General features: G+C 44.4%; 1 protein-coding gene across 1 annotated transcript in view; it reads right to left on the reverse strand.

The window, feature by feature from the left end:
• The window catches only part of LOC111158583 (fms related tyrosine kinase 1), a 173494-nt gene extending 153522 nt beyond the window's left edge, over positions 1-19972 (reverse strand). Inside the window, exon 1 of the mRNA XM_022520705.1 lies at positions 19855-19972. Within this exon, the coding sequence (XP_022376413.1) occupies positions 19855-19918 (64 nt within the window). The 5' untranslated portion in view covers positions 19919-19972. The remainder of the gene's footprint in view (positions 1-19854) is intronic.
• Positions 19973-20504: the final 532 nt, after the last annotated feature.

A 20504-nucleotide genomic window follows, 5' to 3' on the forward strand; every position in this document is an offset into this window, starting at 1 on the left:
GCTTCTCCTCCTCCCTCTGCCTACTTGTGCTCCCCCTCCAATACATACATAAAATCTTTAAAAAAATAAAATAAAATGGTGAGTCTTATGGTATATGAACTCCACCTCCATAAAACTTTTTTTTTTTAATGATTAAGTAATCACAGCAATAAGTTGAAGACACAGAATATGGAACTATTTTTCACTTTGCTGCCACATATGACCCCATTGGTATTAGATTTTATACTAGTTATTTTTCCAGCTGAAAGCTTTAGAAGACTGATTTTAGAGAAATCATTTTTCCTCCATGCTCGGTAACATCACTCTTCTATGTATTAGAACTTTCACAAACATATTGCAGAAAACTCATTGTTTCCCCAAATTACACCCTTCTATATTTAATTTGATGTTAATTTTAAGTCACTTCTAATGGCCTGTTTTGAATTTTAACTATTTAAATTGAATTCTAACAAATTGAGTCACATAAAAATTATGTTGTTAGAGCTCCCTGAAGAAACCTATTGGTGTTTCCTCCTATATTAAAATTGATTTCCGATTATTTTTTAATGCAAAGCTTTGTATATTAGATTTATTTCAAGCGAGATGCATCTGTCTTTGATTTCTGCATACCATGTTTTCAATAGTACATAATCCTACATGATAAATGACCTCTTTATCTAAGTATAAAGTCCCAAGTATCATGTTTCCAAAATTTGATTTTAAGACCATGAGCCTTTACCAAGGTTGTGTGAGGTTAATTAAACATAATTCATAATAAAAGAAGGTATTCTTTCCCCCAAGACATAGGCTATTAAAAGCTTAAGTCTCACAGACTAAATTTTAGAGAATCTTTCTGGCTGGTGGCAAGGCTGGGGGAAAGGTTAAGCCTGCAACTGCACGTGATCCAAATTTCTAGAAACTACCACAATTTTGGTTTGGGCTATTAATTCCCAGTGCTTCTAGTGCTTAGTAAAAAGCTAGATCTTGGTCTCAACCTCTGTGTTGTGCCTCTATTACAGCATTTATAAGTTAATACGAAGTGTAGATTGTAACTGAATGCACTATTAGAATGTCTATCTTCTATGATGACCACATCACCAGCTAAGCTGACAGCACCCACTCTGATGGGGGGCATTACACCGTGCATGTTGCTCTCGTTTGTGGCATGATGGAGAAAGACCGAAGGGTTCATATTCCATCCACCAACAGACCACATCAAAGATAGGAAAGCCACGGGGATTTGCATGGTAGCTGCAGAACTTGAACCCCACGATTAGGCATGATATTCGTTTTCAAAAAAAATTTTTCCCCCAAAACAATTAGCATTGAGTCCAGGAAAACCTTAAAGAAAAAAGGTTGTTAACCTAAATACATAGACACACCTATCTATTTGGATTTCTGTCTGTGAAGACATCAACAAGTTTGTTTGAAGGGTGAGGGGAAGCAGGTAGAATAGGGAAAGAGGTTTGGGGGGAGGTGTTTGAATTTTCTCCGTTGTTTTAGGCACAGGGAAAGCTCTTTTTGGCTGGGATTTGGAAATTGACACGTACTTGGCAATAGCAAGCTAGAAGTCACTGGCTTTTTGCTTTAAAGTCTTTGCCAAAGTAATCCCCAAATGAAATGTCGAGCATCTGATCTCCACGCTTTACTAGAAAATTTAAAATAGTCATTTACATAGAATTTGTGTCTTGAATTCAAGGGTCAAAAAACAAGAAATCATTAAATGTTTAATTTCAGCAGTTAGTGTTGGCATCACCCTAGAGATATGTTCATTTGAATAATTCTGCTATAGTGCGTGTTAGAGCTGTCTTACAATTTGTATTTAACTGTCAGTCAACAAAATCCATAAATAGCTTTGCAGTACAAGGCACAGAGGACATCACACTATCTGCAAGTGACATGGCCGATGTCTAAAATCGTCAGAACTTGGGCAGTCTGCACCCTATCCATGAGTTATTGGCATTGTTCATTTTTCCTTTATAAGTTACTTAAAAGAGAAAATTCTGTGTGGCTTAAGATGTTTACCAAGAAAGAAGTACTCTAATAACCTCGACGTTCTTACTATCAGTGTTTATAAGGGCGCGTCTCCAGTGTACCTCTCTGAGCTCTTTCCTTGACGCTGGATTCTCTCAGGGGTCATGGTGTAACAGGGCATCTTCATTTATCATCAGGCCTGTCACCGGGCTACCATCAGGAGCCTACCCTCCCAATGACCTGTACCCGTGCACAGCTCCTTTTCATGTGACATCAGAGTTAATTAAGGTCAGTCAGTGAGAAATCTCCTGCTGACCAAGGAGGTACCTTCCTCCCCCCACAAAATGTTCTACTCCCACGCTGCTATTCTTTTATTGAACGAGTTCAAAAACCACCTCCACAGAGCAGTCTAACAACATGTCATTTCAATTTACCATACAATGTCATGAAAGTTATCTGAGCTGCCTGGAGCAAGGGTCAAGATCTGGTTGACAGGGCACAAGACACGGCTCAGAAAGTATGTACTAGAGAAGTCTGGTAGACCATCATCTGCTGATGTGAAGGGAGAGGAACGGAAGAATGTTCACACCCTAAAAACGCATAAAGGTTTCGTCTGTTAGGTGGTGCTTCTCTATCAGTAGCAGGAAAAGCATTACATTTGGAGCAGATCACCACCTGCCTCTGTTCTACCCAGTGGTACTGTTCCGAAGACTGTACGCAACTTGGCCTGACGCCACCTGGTACAAAAGGGATCGTCATCACCCACAGCCTTCTGCTGTTGCTTCTGTTGATTTACATGTTATTTCCGGCCACAACATATTCATTTTCAGGCTGTGAATACTTAAAGTTCACAATGTATTCAATTTCAAATGTATTTTATTTATTTGCTTAATGAATTAAGCTCATTATGTATAATTATGTATAATGAATTAAATTCATGTATGTATAATTATTTTAAATCATGTCTATATATTTGTATATAATTATTTATTTGTAACATAATTATTCATAAAAATAAATTAAATAATCTAAATAAAATTATTTAAATGAATTCACAGTTCATTATGAATACGTGGAAAGAGATTGTTCAGGAAAGGTGCCATTTCAATGAAAACGCATGCACTATTTGCAAGGTTAAATACATATTACTTGGTTTAACGGAAATAACTGTTTTGTTAATCTTTCAGCACTTGGTACACCATCTTTAGAATCACAGGGCTCTAAAGCAAGGCACTGTGGTCAGTGACAGAATGCTTACAGACATGAAGGCATGTGGCTAGAGCTGCATTAGGAAGGATAGTAGCATTAATAAAATGCTTGAAGTGCCTTAGCATACCCTTCTCAACTCTCATTTTTGTTTAGAAAGCCAAGTTTTAGTTCTGCCAAAGGTACCCTCCATGTTATTTTCAAATAAACAACTATTCCTGAAACTAACATAATGTTGTATATCAACTATACCTCAATTTAAAAAAATTTTCTTAATGGTTAAAACCTTTATACAAATGCAAACAAACAGTGATCAGTCTGGAAGCCTAGGACAATGTGTATGCAACCCACAATTTGAAACCTAAAGTTTTCCCCATTCTGCCTGACATTAGGATTACAGTTTGGTCTACTACCAAATATTTTATCAAATGCTCTGTATTCATTGGTGCTCTTTGCCAAAGGGCCAGGCATCTATGGAGATGATGGGAGCAGGTACCCGAATTTCATGGACATGTTATTTACATTGCGGTCCCGGTAGGTTCCATTAGGAAGGAAAGCATCCTTCTCACACCAGAGAAGGTGTGAGAAACATTTTATCAATTCAATAGGGCCTTGCCATAGAATGGTTAAAGCAGAAGGACAGGAAGTGGAACTTTTACATTGTAGCATAGCCACTGCCTATTATATGTTATAACACACAAATAATCTGTAGACGCATACACAGTTCTTTTTGAAGAATGAGTATAACATGGAGTTGTGCGCTGTGATGCTATTAAGTAACCAAAAAGTGCACTGTGCTGAGGTTTTAATTCTGAATCCAAAATAAGGTCTTAAAATGTGCGTGTAATAAAAATAAGGGTAGCAAGCTAGTAGGCAGGCAGGCAAGAGCGCCCCTTAACTAGCTATCCAACAAGGAAGAGCCAAAAACGTTTCTATAGGTAACCTGTGTTTGGTCTCTTCTTTTCACATATTCTTCAACTTTGTAATCTATTGCAAATAATGACAAATAGCATTTGCTTTGCGTATAAAAACAGGAGAAATAAAACAAGATTGGCAGGCAGAGTGTGATAAGGTTCTCACGTAAATTGTAGGCTCACGCTGATCCAGTTTATGAAAGCTAAACTACACAGAGAACTTTTTTTTGGAGTGCTTTAAACGGTCTATAAAGGAGGTGCTTTATAAATTCCCTCCCTAAGAGGCAAGTTGAGAGATCTCTGCCTTTGTAACCAATAATATATACAAACCCTCTGACCTCTGAGATTTAAATGGCCAAGTGTGTGCGATGAAGTTATCCATCATAGGGGAATTGAGTTTTTGAAAGCTATGTTAGCATACTTTCGAAGGCTCATTAAAACACTATTCCTGACCATTGTGTTTCTGTTGTCAAAATCAGTTTCCTTCTAAATTAAACAATTTGAAATACAATTGCCTTCATTACGGATATTTTGGAGACTAATCCCGCTTAGACAATGGAGGGATATGTTGCCCAAGCTGTTCTTTTTAAATCTGGCTTCCTTTAACTTTCATGTTTTCTTAAGACTCACTTAATTTACACAGTAAATATTTGTAATCTTCCTAAAATTTCACAAACTGTTAAAAAATCCTATCTCAAATGGAATAATGTTCTACAGATTTTGTTGAAAGCCAGGATTCTGGAAGGGAAAGTCATCCACTAAAGGCAGTAGCTTCCAGCAGAAGTATCTCAATATCTCAATTCTAAAAAATTATTTTTATTAACATATAATGTATTATTTGCCCCAGGGGTACAGGTCTGTGAATCATCAGGCTTACACATTTCACAGCACTCAGTATCTCAATTTTTAAAGAAAGAATTTACTGAACGGTTTTCATTCACTTCAGTATGTGATAGCAAGGGCTTCCTTCAAATATCCATGAATGACTTTAAAGTCATTTATACCCCAAACCAGAAGAATATTAATTCTCAGGGCATTTTTACCCATACACTCTCTTTAGTCTAATCTAGAGTTTTGTTTCTAGACTTAGCAGGTCTGATATCATCCAAGATATCACACCTCTGATGGAAGAAAAAATAAAACAGAACACCATTTTCTTCTACCAGTTGGCCATCAACCTAAGAGGCTTTAAAATAACTTATGGATCAGCTGACTCTGGAGGACAAACCCAAAATCAATAAGCAAAAGTTATATAAAACCAGAAGGAAGAACTCTGTAGAAAGGCAGGAAGGTCCCTTGTCCTGGAGCTGTCCCTATAAAGTTAAGCCACCAACTCCCTGAAATGGGACTGAGGCACTGGGTTATGGATTGGACTCCCAACAATGATCCCAGGAATATGGGAACTTGTTCCCATCATTTATCTGTCCTTCTTATCTCTCTTTCACTGCTGGCCAACCCTGGTTTTTTCCCCAGTACATTCCCAATAGGACCCCTTTCTCTCACTCCTCACCTTATAGATTCCTCTGATCTTTAACCTCAGCATTTATTCCTCCATGTAATATTTTCACCATATATTAAGAGAAGGATACAATGATAAACAAGACACACAAGATTCTTTAAAGTGCTTGTAACTTAAGCTGGATGCCAGATAAAGCAACAGGTAAACATAGACATAAATAATTTCCTACTTACAAATTACTTTCTATATAGACATAAAATTACATTACCCTTATGTCTTATCACAGCAAAGCACCAGAGGTAGGGAAGCTGGCCCAGCCCAGAGAGTGAAGGACGTTCTCACAGAAGAATAATGTTGAAGGGAAGACCCGACAATGAGGGTGTACTGGGTAAAGGAAATACTTGGTTCTCTTTTCTTTCTCTTTCCAAGACTTCCAAACCTTCAAACCCTCTAAAGCTTCATCTTTACTTTTAGCCAACTCTTTTCCTCTACTAACTACCCTTGACTCTCTTACCCGTACGACTCTGCTCTCCTTGACCGCTTTGCTGAGAGGCAATGCCCCGGTTTGCATATTTTTTTAAAATGGGAGATTTATTTGACTTTACTTGCCACTAGAATAAAAGCCAAAGAAGAACATTCTCTAGAAGACCTGCCCAGGTCATGCTGTGTTTTGGAAATCATGGAAGAAGCCTCGGATGGAAGTGAAGCAATGACAGGAAAAGAAGAAAATGATGAGTTTTCATTTGCTTGATTACACTAGCCAGGACTGAACTTGTCCCTCCTCCTCAACCCTCTCGTCTTCCTAGCTTACCCTGGGGATGGTGCAGAGCCAAGAGGAAATAGTTTTCAACCCAAATGTCTTTATCCGAGATGGCAAAAACAATAGCAGGGGCAGCAACATCACCTAATATCTTTAGGCTGAATTGGCATACCTAGAAATTCAGGTTCGTAACCAACGGTCTGTCTTCTGTGCTGTTTGGGAACCTTGACCAGCTAAGAATTTCCTAACAGAAGGGCTCATCTAAGGAAAAAAGACCTCTGGGGAACCATTTCTCTGGGGCTGGGCAGCTTCCATCCTCATTTTGAATCCTAAGTCTAGATTCAATTCAGGAGAACATGGCCAGTTCAGCCAAAGACAAGAAAGGGGTCACTGGAATCAGAGGATGCCCGCAGGGAAGGAATAGAACATTACCAGATATGCTGGAAGACTGCCTGCTCCCGGGCATATTTTTGCCCGCCTCCTTCACCCACACTCCCACGTAGGTTCTTAGAAAGTGAACCAATGTGGAACCATGATCCCTACAAGGGCCTCTAAGAACTGGAGGAATGGCTAGGATATAGTTTCAGTCAGCTCAACCAGCATTTACTGAGTGACTGCTGTGTACCAGCTACTGTACTGGATTCAGAGCTGGGAAGATGAATCAGAAACAAGAACTTCCTTTTGAAGGGCTCTCAGCCCTGAGCAGCCTCTTAGGTCATGAGTCATCTAGAAGTAGATAAGGTGAATACGAAGAAATGTAGAAGATTATCTAAGTCAACAAACAGAGATCACCTCATAACTATGTATAGCTTGTTTTCAAAGACATATTTCTGAGGGAGTCATAAGTTCTTCACTAACTTGAGTGATTCACTTCGGTAAAATTCAGTTAATGTCTACAAACTAAAACACGTACTCAATGACAAACACACAGCACAACAAACACAACTGTGTTTATATCTTGAAATAAAATATAATGGGGTAATTGATGATAACTGAGCACCTTTTAAGTGAATATGTTAAAATGTTCTAAAATAAAATAGTCTTCAAAAAGAAATTGTCTTCTGCACATGCCTGAATTCCACATACAGTCGTACATAAACCTAGAATGATGACTGGTTATGAAAAGGCAACAGGAGAATCAAATTTGTTATGATCCACGCTTTTCCTGATGAAATCACGGCAGAAAGTATAGCATTCCAAAACATTCTACGGAAATATATTTCTTAAAAAAAATTTCCCATCCCAAGTTTTTCCGTAACACTATCCCGAAATGGTGAGCGAGTTATTCCAGAAAGGCAATCCTATTCCCATCTGCTTGGACTGGGCTTTACATCCAAAACAACTCTACCTCAACGTTTTGGAATTTCGCTGCTCTTAAAAAGAGATAACCAGATATAGAATTCCTAAGTTCAATGTCAGTCGAGACAGACTAAGGTGAGATAGAAATTCCTGAAAATAGGCGTTTGTGTTAGGTTCCTGAATTTCCCGTTTGCCTTCCAGGTGACTCTGTGTGACAAACACTTTGCATAAGCTATTTCTCCTTTACTCGTTTTGAGGACAGGGAACGGGATAGGAGAGTGTACGATAGAACCCCTGCCAATAGCCTATGCAAAGTATTTGTCAATTTGTACATCAAGGATGTGCGTCAAATATTCTCTAACCCTCCAGAAGTTATAGGTACACAAGGTCCATCCTGGGACCCTAGGATTGCTCAATTCCCATGCAATTTTTCCTTGTCTCTAGTTCCAGCAGAATTCCCTATGGAAAAGATTTCAAAGCTATAAACATTTCCAAAGAACATTGAACTAAAATGTGATCTAGCAGGAGACATTAAGTGGAAAGGAGAGTTAAACAATGTTTTCCAAAAAGAAAACAATACCATTAATCACAGGCGAAATGCCATAACGAGAGTTTACACTGCCTTCTCAAATTGTTTGTAATCTCCTCTAATACAACGCTGCCTTTCCAAGTGTTTACATCTACTTTTGGTTGCTCTAAGGCCAACTCAGAAAAAGGAAACAATAATAAAAAAATCAAACAGTATATATATTACTAGTCCTTATAATTTCCATCCAAGGTATATATCCATTGGACCACATTTTCCACTGTTGGCTTGGAACAAACAATAAAAGGTGACATGACAGGGTTTTTCGCAGATTTGGATGAACACAGCCATATTCTGGTGGACTGGAAAATTGTCCCTCTCCAAGTAACTGATCAAGGAAGAAGTAAAACGCTTTTTCCTCTTTCCTCGACTTCTTGCAGGTTTGAATATCTGAAAGGAATGATCTAGCAGAGGAGGAGAGAGCCAAGGCATGACAGGGCTTGAAAGAAATGCTTCCATTTTGGGGGTGCCTGGGTAGCTCAGTGGGTTAAACCCTCTGCCTTCAGCTCAGGTCATGATCTCAGGGTCCTGGGATCAAGGCCCACATCAGGCTCTGTTCAGCAGGGAGCCTGCTTCCCCCTCTCTCTCTGCCTGCCTCTCTGACTACTTGTGATCTCTGTCAAATAAATAAATAAAATCTTAAAAAAAAAAAAAAAGGCTTCCATTTTTGACAGTGTTATAAGGATTATTAATCAACAAGGTAATTTATCAGGAAACCTAATAGTACAAAACCAGGACTATAATTAACCCTGCTATGTATCTGAAAATTGCTTTGAAGAAAGAGACAAAGAAAGAAAAGAGAAATGAAAACCTGTCCTGTGTCCATCCTATACTGAAAAGTAACTCTCTCTAGGAGAATGCCCTCAGACAGTTGTGTTTTTCTCACAGACGTAAAGCAATCAATTCTATATCCCAGAAGCCAAACTCTTTGGTTTTCCTTCATTCCTAGATTTTGTCATTCTAGATACGTTGGGTACACGTTGGCAGAAAGAGTACCATTTCAGAATCAGAATGACCTGGTTTGAACACTGGGCTGGACACTTGTAAGTGTGTGATCCTCAGTAAATCATTCAGTTTCCCCGAGCCTCGGGGTTTCAATATGTAATAAAGTTAGGAAGTGTGCACATTGGATAATTACGAAGAGCCTGTGCTTAGGAAGGGCTCAGTGCATGCATCTCCCCCTCCCCCAGTGTGTGTGGGTCCTTCCCTGTAGTCCAGTCTCATTAAGAAAAAGCTCCAAGTCTTTGGGGTTTCTGAGACCTAAAGGTCCACAGAGAGGTATACATTTGATTCCTGAAAGCAATATACAGAGGGCAGCCCCGGCTTTCTCAGTGGACCTTTCTGACGAGAACTTTTCCAGAATCAAAGTGCTGGTTTGGCCCATCTGTCCTTCTACACAGTCTGATTAGTGTGAAGCCACATACAGGAGAGCAGTTTGAAAACCCATGTAAAATCATATATTTTTTTAAGATTTTATTTATTTATTTGACAGAGATCACAAGTAGGCAGAGAGACAGGCGGGGGGGTGGGCAGGAAGCAGGTTCCCTGCTGAGCAGAGAGCCCAATGCTGGGCTCCATCCCAGGACCCTGAGATCATGACCTGAGCCGAGGGCATAGGCTTAACCCACTGAGCCACCTAGGTGCTCCTAAAATCATATTCTTAAGAAACACACAAGAAGGCACTCCTGGGTGGTTTCATCAGTTAAGTGCCTGACTTTTGGTTTTGGCTCAGGTCATGATCTCAAGGTCATGAGATCAAGCCCTGTGCCAGGTTCCCCACTCAGTGCAGAGTCTGCTTGAGTTTCTTTCTCCCTCTCAGCCTCTCCCCCCTGCTTTCTCTCTCTGAAATAAATAAATCTTTAAAAAAAAAAAAAAAATTCTTATTGACATTGGGGATCCTTTTCGGATGTGAATTTTTTTGGAAGGTCCTGGATCAGAAAACCCACATGGTCACAATCCCATCTTTTTTTTTTTTTTTTTTAAAGATTTTATTTATTTATTTGATAGAAATTACAAGCAGGCAGAGAGGCAGGCAGGGAGAGAGGAGGAAGCAGGCTCCCTGCTGAGCAGAGAGCCTGATCCGGGGCTGGATCCCAGGACCCTGAGACCATGACCTGAGCTGAAGGCAGAGGGTTTAACCCACTGAGCCACCCAGGCACCCCACAATCCCATCTTGATGGAGACTTCGCTGGTGTCTGCCACACACAACAGTGGAACTTCCCAAGGCTGATTCAGGCTGGAGTAGTAGCGGCGTCTCACATTCTTGGGAGATGGCAAAACTCCAAGGAGAGGGAGTTTTGAAAGAAGGGGAAGACCAGCACATTCCCATCGATACTCTTTTCTTTCTCCTGTTTTCATTTAGGCTGCAGGGCATGGCAGGTGGAGCGAGTCTGGGAGTCAGGCACAGCAGACCGGAATAATTCCAGCTTTACTTACCACTTCTGCCATCTGAGGGCAAATCGTTCATTTCTGTCAGCCTCGATTTCTTCATGTTTGAGAGTACTGTACCTACCTCTCGGGACTGAGTCAAATCCTATAGGTAAGTCAAAGGGCCTGACAACCCTCGGGGGTTGGTGTCCTCCTTTCTCCTTTCCTCAAAGCATACAGCCTCCCCACATCTTCCAGAAGGTGTTCCATCAAAGATCCTCTGATACGAGTACATGAAGCTGCGGGCCTGCGCACCTCAGAGTCTGAGCGCCCGCTATGCTCCCTTGCTGGGACCACAGCACCCATCAGAGGCCAGCAGCTCCAACAAGACACGATACCTTAACCGTGACCGATTTATGATTTAAGATTTATGAAATGGAAGCTCTTCCAGGAGGCCAGCTGTCTCAATCACAAGTAGTGTTTAGAAGGGCCAAGGAATTGTTCACTTTTATTTTCTTGGCCAGGTGTCAGCTTAAGAGCTAGACTGAAAAGAAAAAGCGACCCGTGCTGACAGTCAGCGGGGTGGGGGGTGGGGGGGATGGACTGGAAAACACGGCCACCATATCGTGCAGCTACTGCCTTCAAGAGAGAAGCCCTTTTCCACAGCCCTTGACTTTGGGTTAGGACCTGCTTTTACCAATCAGATGTGGAGGAATAGTGTCGTGGGAGTGGCCAAGTCCAGGCGTCCAAGGGCCTGGAGGCTTCCACAGTCACCCTCCTGGACCGCCCCTGCTTCTGAGTTAAGAAGTCTGAGCTACACAACTGAGTGGCCAAACGCCGGGTGTGGAGGGACACCCGGGGAAGGCCGGCACCTAAGTGCCAGGGGCAACGCCAGCTGACGGACAGCGGCATAAGGGAGCCAGAGGAGACCCGCCCAAATTCCTTACCCACAGACTCAGGCAGGCATAATGATTTATTGTGGAAGGCCATTAGTTTGGGGGCAACCTATTTCATGGCAGCAGATGACGAATGCCTCCGTGACTCAGCCCCCCCAGACGGTGATTCAGTGGTGAGAGTGCGTGAAAGATCTGTTCCTTCCATATCTGAGCATCAAGTGCACAAATGGCACATATGCCCTTCGGCCTCAAAGGCCCCATAGGTACCCTGACATGCTCTCAGCGACGCCGCTGGGATTGTTGATGTTCAACAAGGACATTTCCAGCACATGGTTCGGCATGAGGGGAGGACAGCTCTCTTTCCAGACAAGCAGCGACTCCTCTCACCGAGGGGGACAGACCCCTGGTGCGCCGTGAAAGTCAACAGAACCAACGGGAAGAATTCAGCCACCCAAGTCGGGGGACACCGATTCCCAGCAAAGGAAATCTAGGCCAAGCAGCTCAGTTACGGGGGCAGAGGCCCACAAGGCTAGGGATCCCAGAGGGCAGCAAGGCAGGCCTGAGGTAGGTGGGCGCTCTGGACAGGTCAATGGCACGGCACCTTCCAACAGGACGATGCAGACATTTACCAGTGTTTATCTGGAGGAAAGCCTGCGTGCTCCGAGGTGTCAGGGAGAGGAAGGCTACGATTAGCTCTGTTGTCTAGACCTGCAATTTAGTTCCGGCTCCTAACTCACAAGCCCCACTCGCCAAGAGGGTCGAGCTTTCCTCGGAAGGCAATCTCGCCCCTCTCTTGGTTGCATGCTCCAAGCACTTGATCCTAATATTCCTTTTGTCATGCTACTAACACATACTCCTCCTGGCAAGAATTCTTGTAAAAGGCCTTCTCTACCTTGTTCTACGTCTAGTAATGACTTGGAGCCTTTACGGATTGGCACATGGGTCTCCCAGGTGGCCAGGCCTCTCCAACCAGCCCCTAGGGCAGTGGCTCTTCCACTGTGGTCTCTGAATTGGGCGCACCAGCCACCCAGAGGAACCTGTTCGAAATGCAAATTTTCGGCCCCACCCCAGGCTACCGCATCAGAAACTCTGGGTGGGGCCCAGGACTGTAGTGCAGCAAGCTCTCCAGGTGATTGGGATGGATGATAAAATACGAGGTTCTTAAGCCCCGGGCCGCCCACTGAAATCACCTGGGAGCTTTAAAAATCACCGATAACTACCACTCGGGATGGTGATTAAATTGATGAGAGGCGCAGCCAGGGCAAGGGATATTTCAAAGCTCCCCAGATGATTCTAATGTAGAACCAACACTCGGGACCATGACCCTAGCCAAACGCAAAGGGTTTCACAGAAATCAACTGGCAGATTAATTACTAATCAGGGTTTTGCTAAAGCTGGCCTTGAGTTTAAGTGGTTTCATATTTGTATATAACGAAAGCAAAGGCTTTTCCTTTATATAATAAGGCTCACTTCGGGCCCCTTTCAACACGAGCATCTGATCATTGTTATAGCTCGGCTTGTGGGGACCACATGGGTGGGTCTGCGGCTTGAAAGGAAATTCATTCACACTCCATCAGTTAAATAGGTTAGAAGACCAGGCGGAGGAAAAGTGCCTGTAGGCACTGTGGTAATCTGTGAAAAGACAAAGGCATTTGCCAAGATTTGCGAAAGGAGACAAGGAAGAAAGAATACAAACACTGGATTTCAAGCCAGTAAGAAGCCCCAAAAAACCTGTTGTCAGGGTAGCAGGACACAATGGGACAGCGATGCCTCCCTGACCACTAATATTCCAGAGGAGGACACTTACCTTCGTTGCGTAATGTCACCAACTAATTTTGTTCTGAAAGCAAATACCTCATAAAACTTTTACTTATGGTTGAAACCTATCTGTTTAATTCCATTTTTACTATTTTTTTTTCCACTGAGTCTGTTATTTTCTAAGAACTTGATCTTGCCACCCATGATTTGGTTAACCGTGGTATCATTCAAGACCACCACCTCTGTTTCTTTGGATTACAGGTCCAAGCCACATCTAAGATTTTATAAAAAGAATCTTCAAGAAGGACACACGTCTCCCAGGAGAAGACGGGGCACAAACATAATGTGGGATCCAGAAGTGGCTCCTGGCTGGCCCAGGTCTAGTCCCTTAGCCATCTTTTTTTAGTAAGAAGATGAATAGGAATTAGATCCTGACACCAGAGCTAAGAATCCTTTGCTAAAATCTGTGCTTCTCCATTTTTAATGTGCAAAGAAAATGTCAGTGGACTCTATTAATACACAGGTTCTCTGATTCATTAAGTTCCTGGGGGCTGCTGCTGCTGCACCATGGAATACAGTCTGAGAAGCTTGTTTTGGATAATTCTGTGGGCATGTTCAGAGTGTGTGGGTGGGGGTGGTAGAAGGCAGGGACCACCAGGATCCCCAATCATGGGATTCAGGTTTTTTAGAAGAACAGGTCTCACACCTTCCTAGTAGAGTGGTCCAGCCAGGAACAAACTTGCATGAAGGATCAAGAAGAGCCCATCCCATGGAAAGAGGAACTCCGACAGACTAGCCTGGTCCCATAGCAAATGGCCCTAATGGAAACGGAGCATCAGGGCTGAGTGTGGCCAGGTTTCTGTCATTGGGTTTATATCACTGCCCAGCAACCATGGACTCAGGTTTGAGTCTACAAAAGGATGAGTAAGGCAAACCATAAAATCTGAGAGCACTGTTGTTTCTAAAAAATTGTATAATACGCTGCTGGGCAAAACCGCAGCGCTACCTCATCCACAGAGGCTATGACAGAACTTCTGTGCAGACTGAAATCCAGCTTTGGTGGCTTCGAGTCCCCAGTGAAGCATGAGGACAAAAAAGAAGAGGATTACAGGAGAGAGGGATCTCGGAGGTTGAAGATCCTAGCTGAACTCCTACATCTTAGCCACTTGCTACAATGTCATCATTGCAGACCAACATTATCTCTTGGGAGCAAGCCTTCCAAGGAATACGCTGTAACTGAGGCCAACTGAACAGACGGGAGCACATTAATATAATGGGATAAATTCGTATCTGGCCCTGGGAGCGTTCTTCCTGGACATGATAGTGCGGCGACATCACTGATTCATTCCAGAACTTACCGAGGGCCTCTGCGCTGGGCATATGCACTAGGTGCCGGGGATCAGAGAGCAAGGGGACGAAACAGTAACGATGCAAGGTGAAAACAACTAGAAAGGGGTACGCATAAGGGTTCTATAGAGGAGGGCACCTATCGGAGCCGAAGAAACCACAGATTCCATCTGCAGCTATAAGGAGGAACTCAAAGAGATGGTGATTGCGGAGCTTTGAAAGGCTTTTGAAGGCAGGGGAGGAGGAAATGCAGAAAGAGGGAAAGGGTCTTGAAGAAAAAGGGCGTGAACACGGAGTGATGAATGCACAAGGCCCATCTTAAGAATGGTGAGTAATTTCTTTGACTGGGGAAGGGCTTGCGTAGCTGGGTCACAGGGTGCGTGGGGGGAAGTGGTGAGAAACTAGGCTAGTCATGTAGGCTACAACTGTTTAAACCACAGCAGTTCAAAAGAAGGGTCACAAGGAGAACCAATCTGCTCATCAAATCTGTCAGTGCACTACTAAGCAGCCTAATTTTGGTACTCTTAATCTCAAGCCCTTGTGGGCTATAAGAAAATAGAAGAAAATTCCACATTTGAGAAAGATCCTGACATTTTAAAAAAAAAAACGTGAGCGCTGTAATAATGTCCTTCAGCAAATGTTTGAACATCTCTACCCTGCTTGGGGTGGAGGAAAGACAGAAATGAAGAAAAAGTATTATCTGTACTGGGACCATCAGATTCTATGCCTGGGTCTGCCACCAACAAGCTACTGAACTTGTTGGGAGGTGGTGGGGGTTGGGGGGAACACTATTCTGGGTGGGTTTTCTCATCTCTGAAATGAGTATGTTGGATCTAGCCCTCACAAACTGTATGTCTGAGAGACAAGATCAGGTCTCACAAGGAGCTCAAAATCAAGGAAAGGAGCAAGAATCAGATATGGCTCTCAGGCATCCAGCTTACCGAGACTGATGGGAAATCCCCAGGAATTCTTGACATCCCCCCACATCCGCCCCAGCAGCAATGCAGGAAATCCAGTCCACTATCTTCAGCAGACTCAATGGAACCATTTCCTTAATGAAACCCCCCTGCAGTCCCAGATGCTAAGCCAGAGGCTTTCCTCTCAATCCTTCCCTCAATTACCCCATTCCTCCCATTTCCTTCCCCTCCCTCAATCTGGTATAAAATCCAGTAATGTCATCAGCAGCATGCAATTTCCAAGGCACCCAAGTGTGTGAGGAATCAATAATGATCCTGGAAAGCATTTGGCAAGAGATCTTGTCATTCCTTACAAGCCTCACCAGTATACTAAGACCAGTGGAATGGAAGGGACTATCCTCTTCTATTAAATTATTTAAAGCAATGCAACAGATGCTTTTAATGCTTTTAACCATTCCTCATAATATATTTTTGTTTAAAAAAAATTAGGTCTGGTGTCGTTTCACAGTCCCTCCTCTCCTCTCCACAATGACCAATACTCTGAAAGGTTGTATTTACTTGATATCCAATAAACTCCCAACCATGCAACTGCACCAAAAACCCAATGCCAGCAAGCTTTGCATTTAACACCCAAGTGCCAAGAGAGCTTCTTTCACCTTCTCTCCATTCTTATGCCCACTTGCATACACATCTCAGTTTGTTCTTGCTTTGCAGAACTTCCCAAACCCAGGGTAAACGGCAGGCACAACCCTGAAATAGGTTGGCTAACCTTCCTCCAGGACACTGCATTTTTTTTCCCTTGGTCAATATAAAACCCACTTTTTGGCAACATATTTTCAGCTGCTATATTACACATGTTCAAAGTAGATTTAGAATGTCTCAATACATATGGTAAGAACAAAGTGATTATTTGGTTGCTTCTAAAAGATCATATAAAATAGGTCCAATTTTAAATAAGAGGCTTAGCGTCCCTGTGGCAATCTGAAATTTTAAAATGAAGTTATTTTTGAATCAAATATGTGAGAATTAACCTAAACAAACAAACAAACAAACAAGAAATTCTTCTGAGTTTAAAATGACTGATGGCCTTTTAGAAGAGGTAATGTAACCAGAGTCAGGAAGCAGAGTTTAGTTCCTAGAGTTAAGGATTCTGTTTGGAAAAAGAAAAAAAAAAAAAAGAAAGAAAGAAAAAGAAAAGAAAAAAGCCTATGATTACTACTGGTTCAGACAACCTAACAGCTTAGCTCTTGCAACCCATTAAAGAGCTAGCTAATCAGCTGGTGGATAAAAAAGAAAATGCAATGTGATTATTGATAGCAGGTGCTCTGGCATTACGGGGCTTATCCATTTTACATGCAAATGTGTAAGGGCAGGAGAAAAAGGGACACACCGTGTTCAGCCTACTCCTTGGAACCATTCACCGAGTCTTAAAGAATTGGGAAGGGGCATTAGAAATAGGTATCTATTGTAACTTCTGACTTTCACAGTGAAAATGAAAAATCCACTTAGAGTTCCCCAGGGAAGAAACTGGAGAACCTGTTATAGAATTTTCAAGGGGAAAGAAAAAACTTAAAGTAACAATAAACAAATAAGGTAAAAATATTAAGGAATAGACCACGTGACCACCTGTAGCCCAATGGCAACAGGATCCAACAGGGGGGAACCTCCCCATGTGGACTGCCAAAAGTGCTAACTAATTAATAGTCCAAATATGCAATATGGAAAACCACTACCAAAAAAGTGTAGCTTCGTAAACCTTCGAGAAAACAACAAAACTGCCATGTAAAATTAGCTTTACTATGAAAGATTTATTACATTGTATTTGGAAATGAGTATTATTTTCATGCACATTTCAACTTCGTATTATTAATGTAGATTTCCCTCACAAGATTCAGAAGTCATACATTTCCAGTTAGTTAGTTGTAAATATCAGCTGCTCAAAAACCCCCAAAAGATGGGGACAGAAACAAGGGGCCTGTGGCTTTAATCATGGACATGGTGACTTAAAAGTAAGAAAACGAGACTATGAGCCAGAGTAAGGGAGGTATTCTTTTTAGAGGGAAAGATCGCAATATAGAGGACTTGAAAATACCCAAATTACTGTCATCTTTTCATTTCGCAGGATATTTGGAAGCAGGTAAATGTAATCTTTAGGGGGAAATGCATTATCGTTTTGTCTGACTGAGCTTCTGGTTATTTTATATCTCAGTGCACGCACACACCTTCACACACACACTCAAAATATTAATAACTCACAAATATTCAAAGGCACCTGAAAGTGAGCAGACTCCTGATAAATCCACAGAGCAGAAACTTGGCCTCTTTCTGGACACCACTTCCGGGAGAAGCAGCCCCTCACAGCCCCTCGGTTTAGTCTGAAAGCCCTGATGCAATTCACAAAGTAGGCAGCTGACTGTTGTTCTGTGGGTTCTCTGTTAACCAGCCACAAGCCTGTGGTTTACAAAGCCATGCTTCAGGAATTACACCCCCGGACCACTGATAACAACAGACCCTGACCCAGCAGGTAAGGAGGCTCTCACCTTGCTCATGTTTTGCCTTGCTTTCTTATAATAACACATACACAATTTTAAAAAAATCAAACAAGAGTCTCAACGTTTCTGCATCATTTAAGGGAAATAAAATCTAAAAGAAATCTCAAGAGAATCTTACTCAGGTTTCTGAAAAGCTTGCACCGATCTAAATTGGTCCTCATCACCAACAGAACTATACTTCATTGGTCAACCACGTTTTTGAAACAAAAGTAAAGATGTATTTGTGTGAAGCAGAAAAGCCAGTGAAACATATACTTTTCCCTTCATTGGATTCACAGGAATTAACCTACATTTACCTTTACAGAACAGGTGAATGGACTTCAGAAGTTACTTCAGTGCTCTGAACAACTATACTTCAATATAAGTGACTTTTCAAAACAAAAAAAAAAATTTGAAAATGAAAAGCAATATTTCATATAATATAGCTATGTTACCGACTTCCCCAACTTACAGCGAGTTCCCAGACATGAGGGCTTTGCCTACCTTTCAGCTTAATGGTTTCGCCAACCTAATAGGAACCATTATATGTTTTCAGAAACCGAAGATCTAATTAGTCTTCCCACTGAGAAAGAATGTTTTTTAACAGTTACTGCTTTTGGGGTTTAACGAGCATTTAAAAAAATTCGCTCAACCCTACTGACTTTTTCCTTCCCTGGAATTACTACAATAACTTGTTTGTGTTACTGTACTTTATTTCCTATTTTACCTTTTCTCCAGGAATACGGCTCTCCGCGCCCAAGGGGACTGAACCGGAGGGCTTGGCCACTCAGCCCCAATGGGCAGAAAAGACAAATCTGGGCCCCGAAGTCCCCTCGGGCTTTGACGCCCGGGTGCGGGGTAACCTCCGCACTACCGCGATATAACCTACGGGGCCCCGGACTGTTCTGCCGCGCGTTTCTCGAATTCCCGGCAAACGGGCGGACCTCGCCGTTTCCTCAAACTGCATCTTTTGGTCCAAATCGTCCTCTCTCTTCTCTGGGAATTTAAAGACTAGGCCTGCAATTCCGAAACTTAACGGTATTTGGGTTCTCCACTGCCCTGGCCAGGTTCACTCAGGTCGGCGACCTGGGCTGGACCGGCCGCAGAGGCCCCACCCGGGTGGCTGAACGCGGCGCGCTCTGCCCGGCGGTCTGCAAGCGGAGGGGAGGAGCAGAAGCTGCTGAAACGTTCCTGGGGGCAATCGGGCCGGGGGACCCGAAGTGGGTCGAAGGACACCAGCTTTTTGCCCTCTCCTGGGATCTGTCGGCTACCGGCAGGCACGCGACCCCTTCCGAGGGGGCTCTCCTCCTCCTCTCTGGAGGCACGACGGAGTGGCCGGTGCCCAACCTCGCCAACGCCCGCGCCTCAGCCCAGCCCCCAGGCAGTGTGGCGGGTGTTCTAGAAGCCACTGCTCCGGGCTCCCGTGGGCTCTGCCGACCCGCGCCAGGCCGCCGGGGAGCAGGCTGTGGGGGTCAGGCAGGTCCGGGCGCGCGGTGCTCCCAGCTCCCGGGAGGGGAAAGCCGACTCGGCAACTGGGCAAAGAGGCTCGGCCGCTGCAGCCGCAAAGGGGCAGCCCCAGGGCGGACCCGAGCGCGGCGCCGGCAGCCGTTCAGGGCGCCGATGCCCGCGGACCTCCGCGGGCGACTCTCCGAGACGCCTGCACTGCCTGCCCAACGGAAGAGAAGGGCACTGCGGCCCCAGGCGTGCCCACGACAACTGGCGTCCCAGGCTCCCAGCGAGGCTCGCTCCTCGCGGCTGCAGCTTCACCTCCCCGCGTGCACCCGGCCCCAGACCCAAGGGTGTGCCTGCCCTCCGCCCCGTGCCGGCCCCGCGCGGGCCTCTGGTCCCGACCGCGCCTCACCTGTAAGCAGCAGACCGCCAAGCAGCGCGCACAGCAGGAGCCCGGTGTCCCAGCAGCTGACCATGGTGAGCGCGACGCGGCCTGCTTGCCCGCTCCCCGCGCCGCTCGCGGGCCACAGACCCACAGCCGCCCGAATCTGCCTCCTCGCGCTCCGGCCCTCCGCCGCGAGCGCCCCTCTCCGCAGCTCCAACCAGGGGGACAACCACTTCCCCGGGTAATCCTCGCCGCTCGGCGTCCTCTGGCCGCTGCGCTCCAGTCCCGGAGCCCGCTCCGAGCCGCCGCTGCTGCCGCTGCTGCCGCCGCCGCCGCGGGGGAGGAGCCGCGAGGAGTGTCCGCCCGGCGCGCTCCGAGCCTTCAGCGGACCTCGATTAAGAGGAGCCGAGGGCGGGGGCGATTTATAAACTTTCCCCAGCCCACTTCCTACCCCGGCACCTCCTTCCAGTGACGTCAAGGGGTCCCCCACCCCTCATCCGCCTCCCCACCTACCCTCTTCCTCCGGGACCTGATTCCCTACGGCTCTCGAGAGGGGCGGGGGCCGCCGGGGGCGGGGGGGGGGGGGTTAGTTGGGGCAGAGCGCGCGTCGGGACGGAGCGCGAGCGCTAGTGGGGAGGCGCTGGCTACTCCGTCCGGAGGCAGCCCGGGCAGGTTCA

The sequence above is a fragment of the Enhydra lutris genome, unplaced genomic scaffold (genome assembly GCF_002288905.1).
Source record: "Enhydra lutris kenyoni isolate GAN:26980312 unplaced genomic scaffold, ASM228890v2 scaffoldscaffold60, whole genome shotgun sequence".
In the NCBI taxonomy this organism is placed as follows: Eukaryota; Metazoa; Chordata; class Mammalia; order Carnivora; family Mustelidae; genus Enhydra; species Enhydra lutris.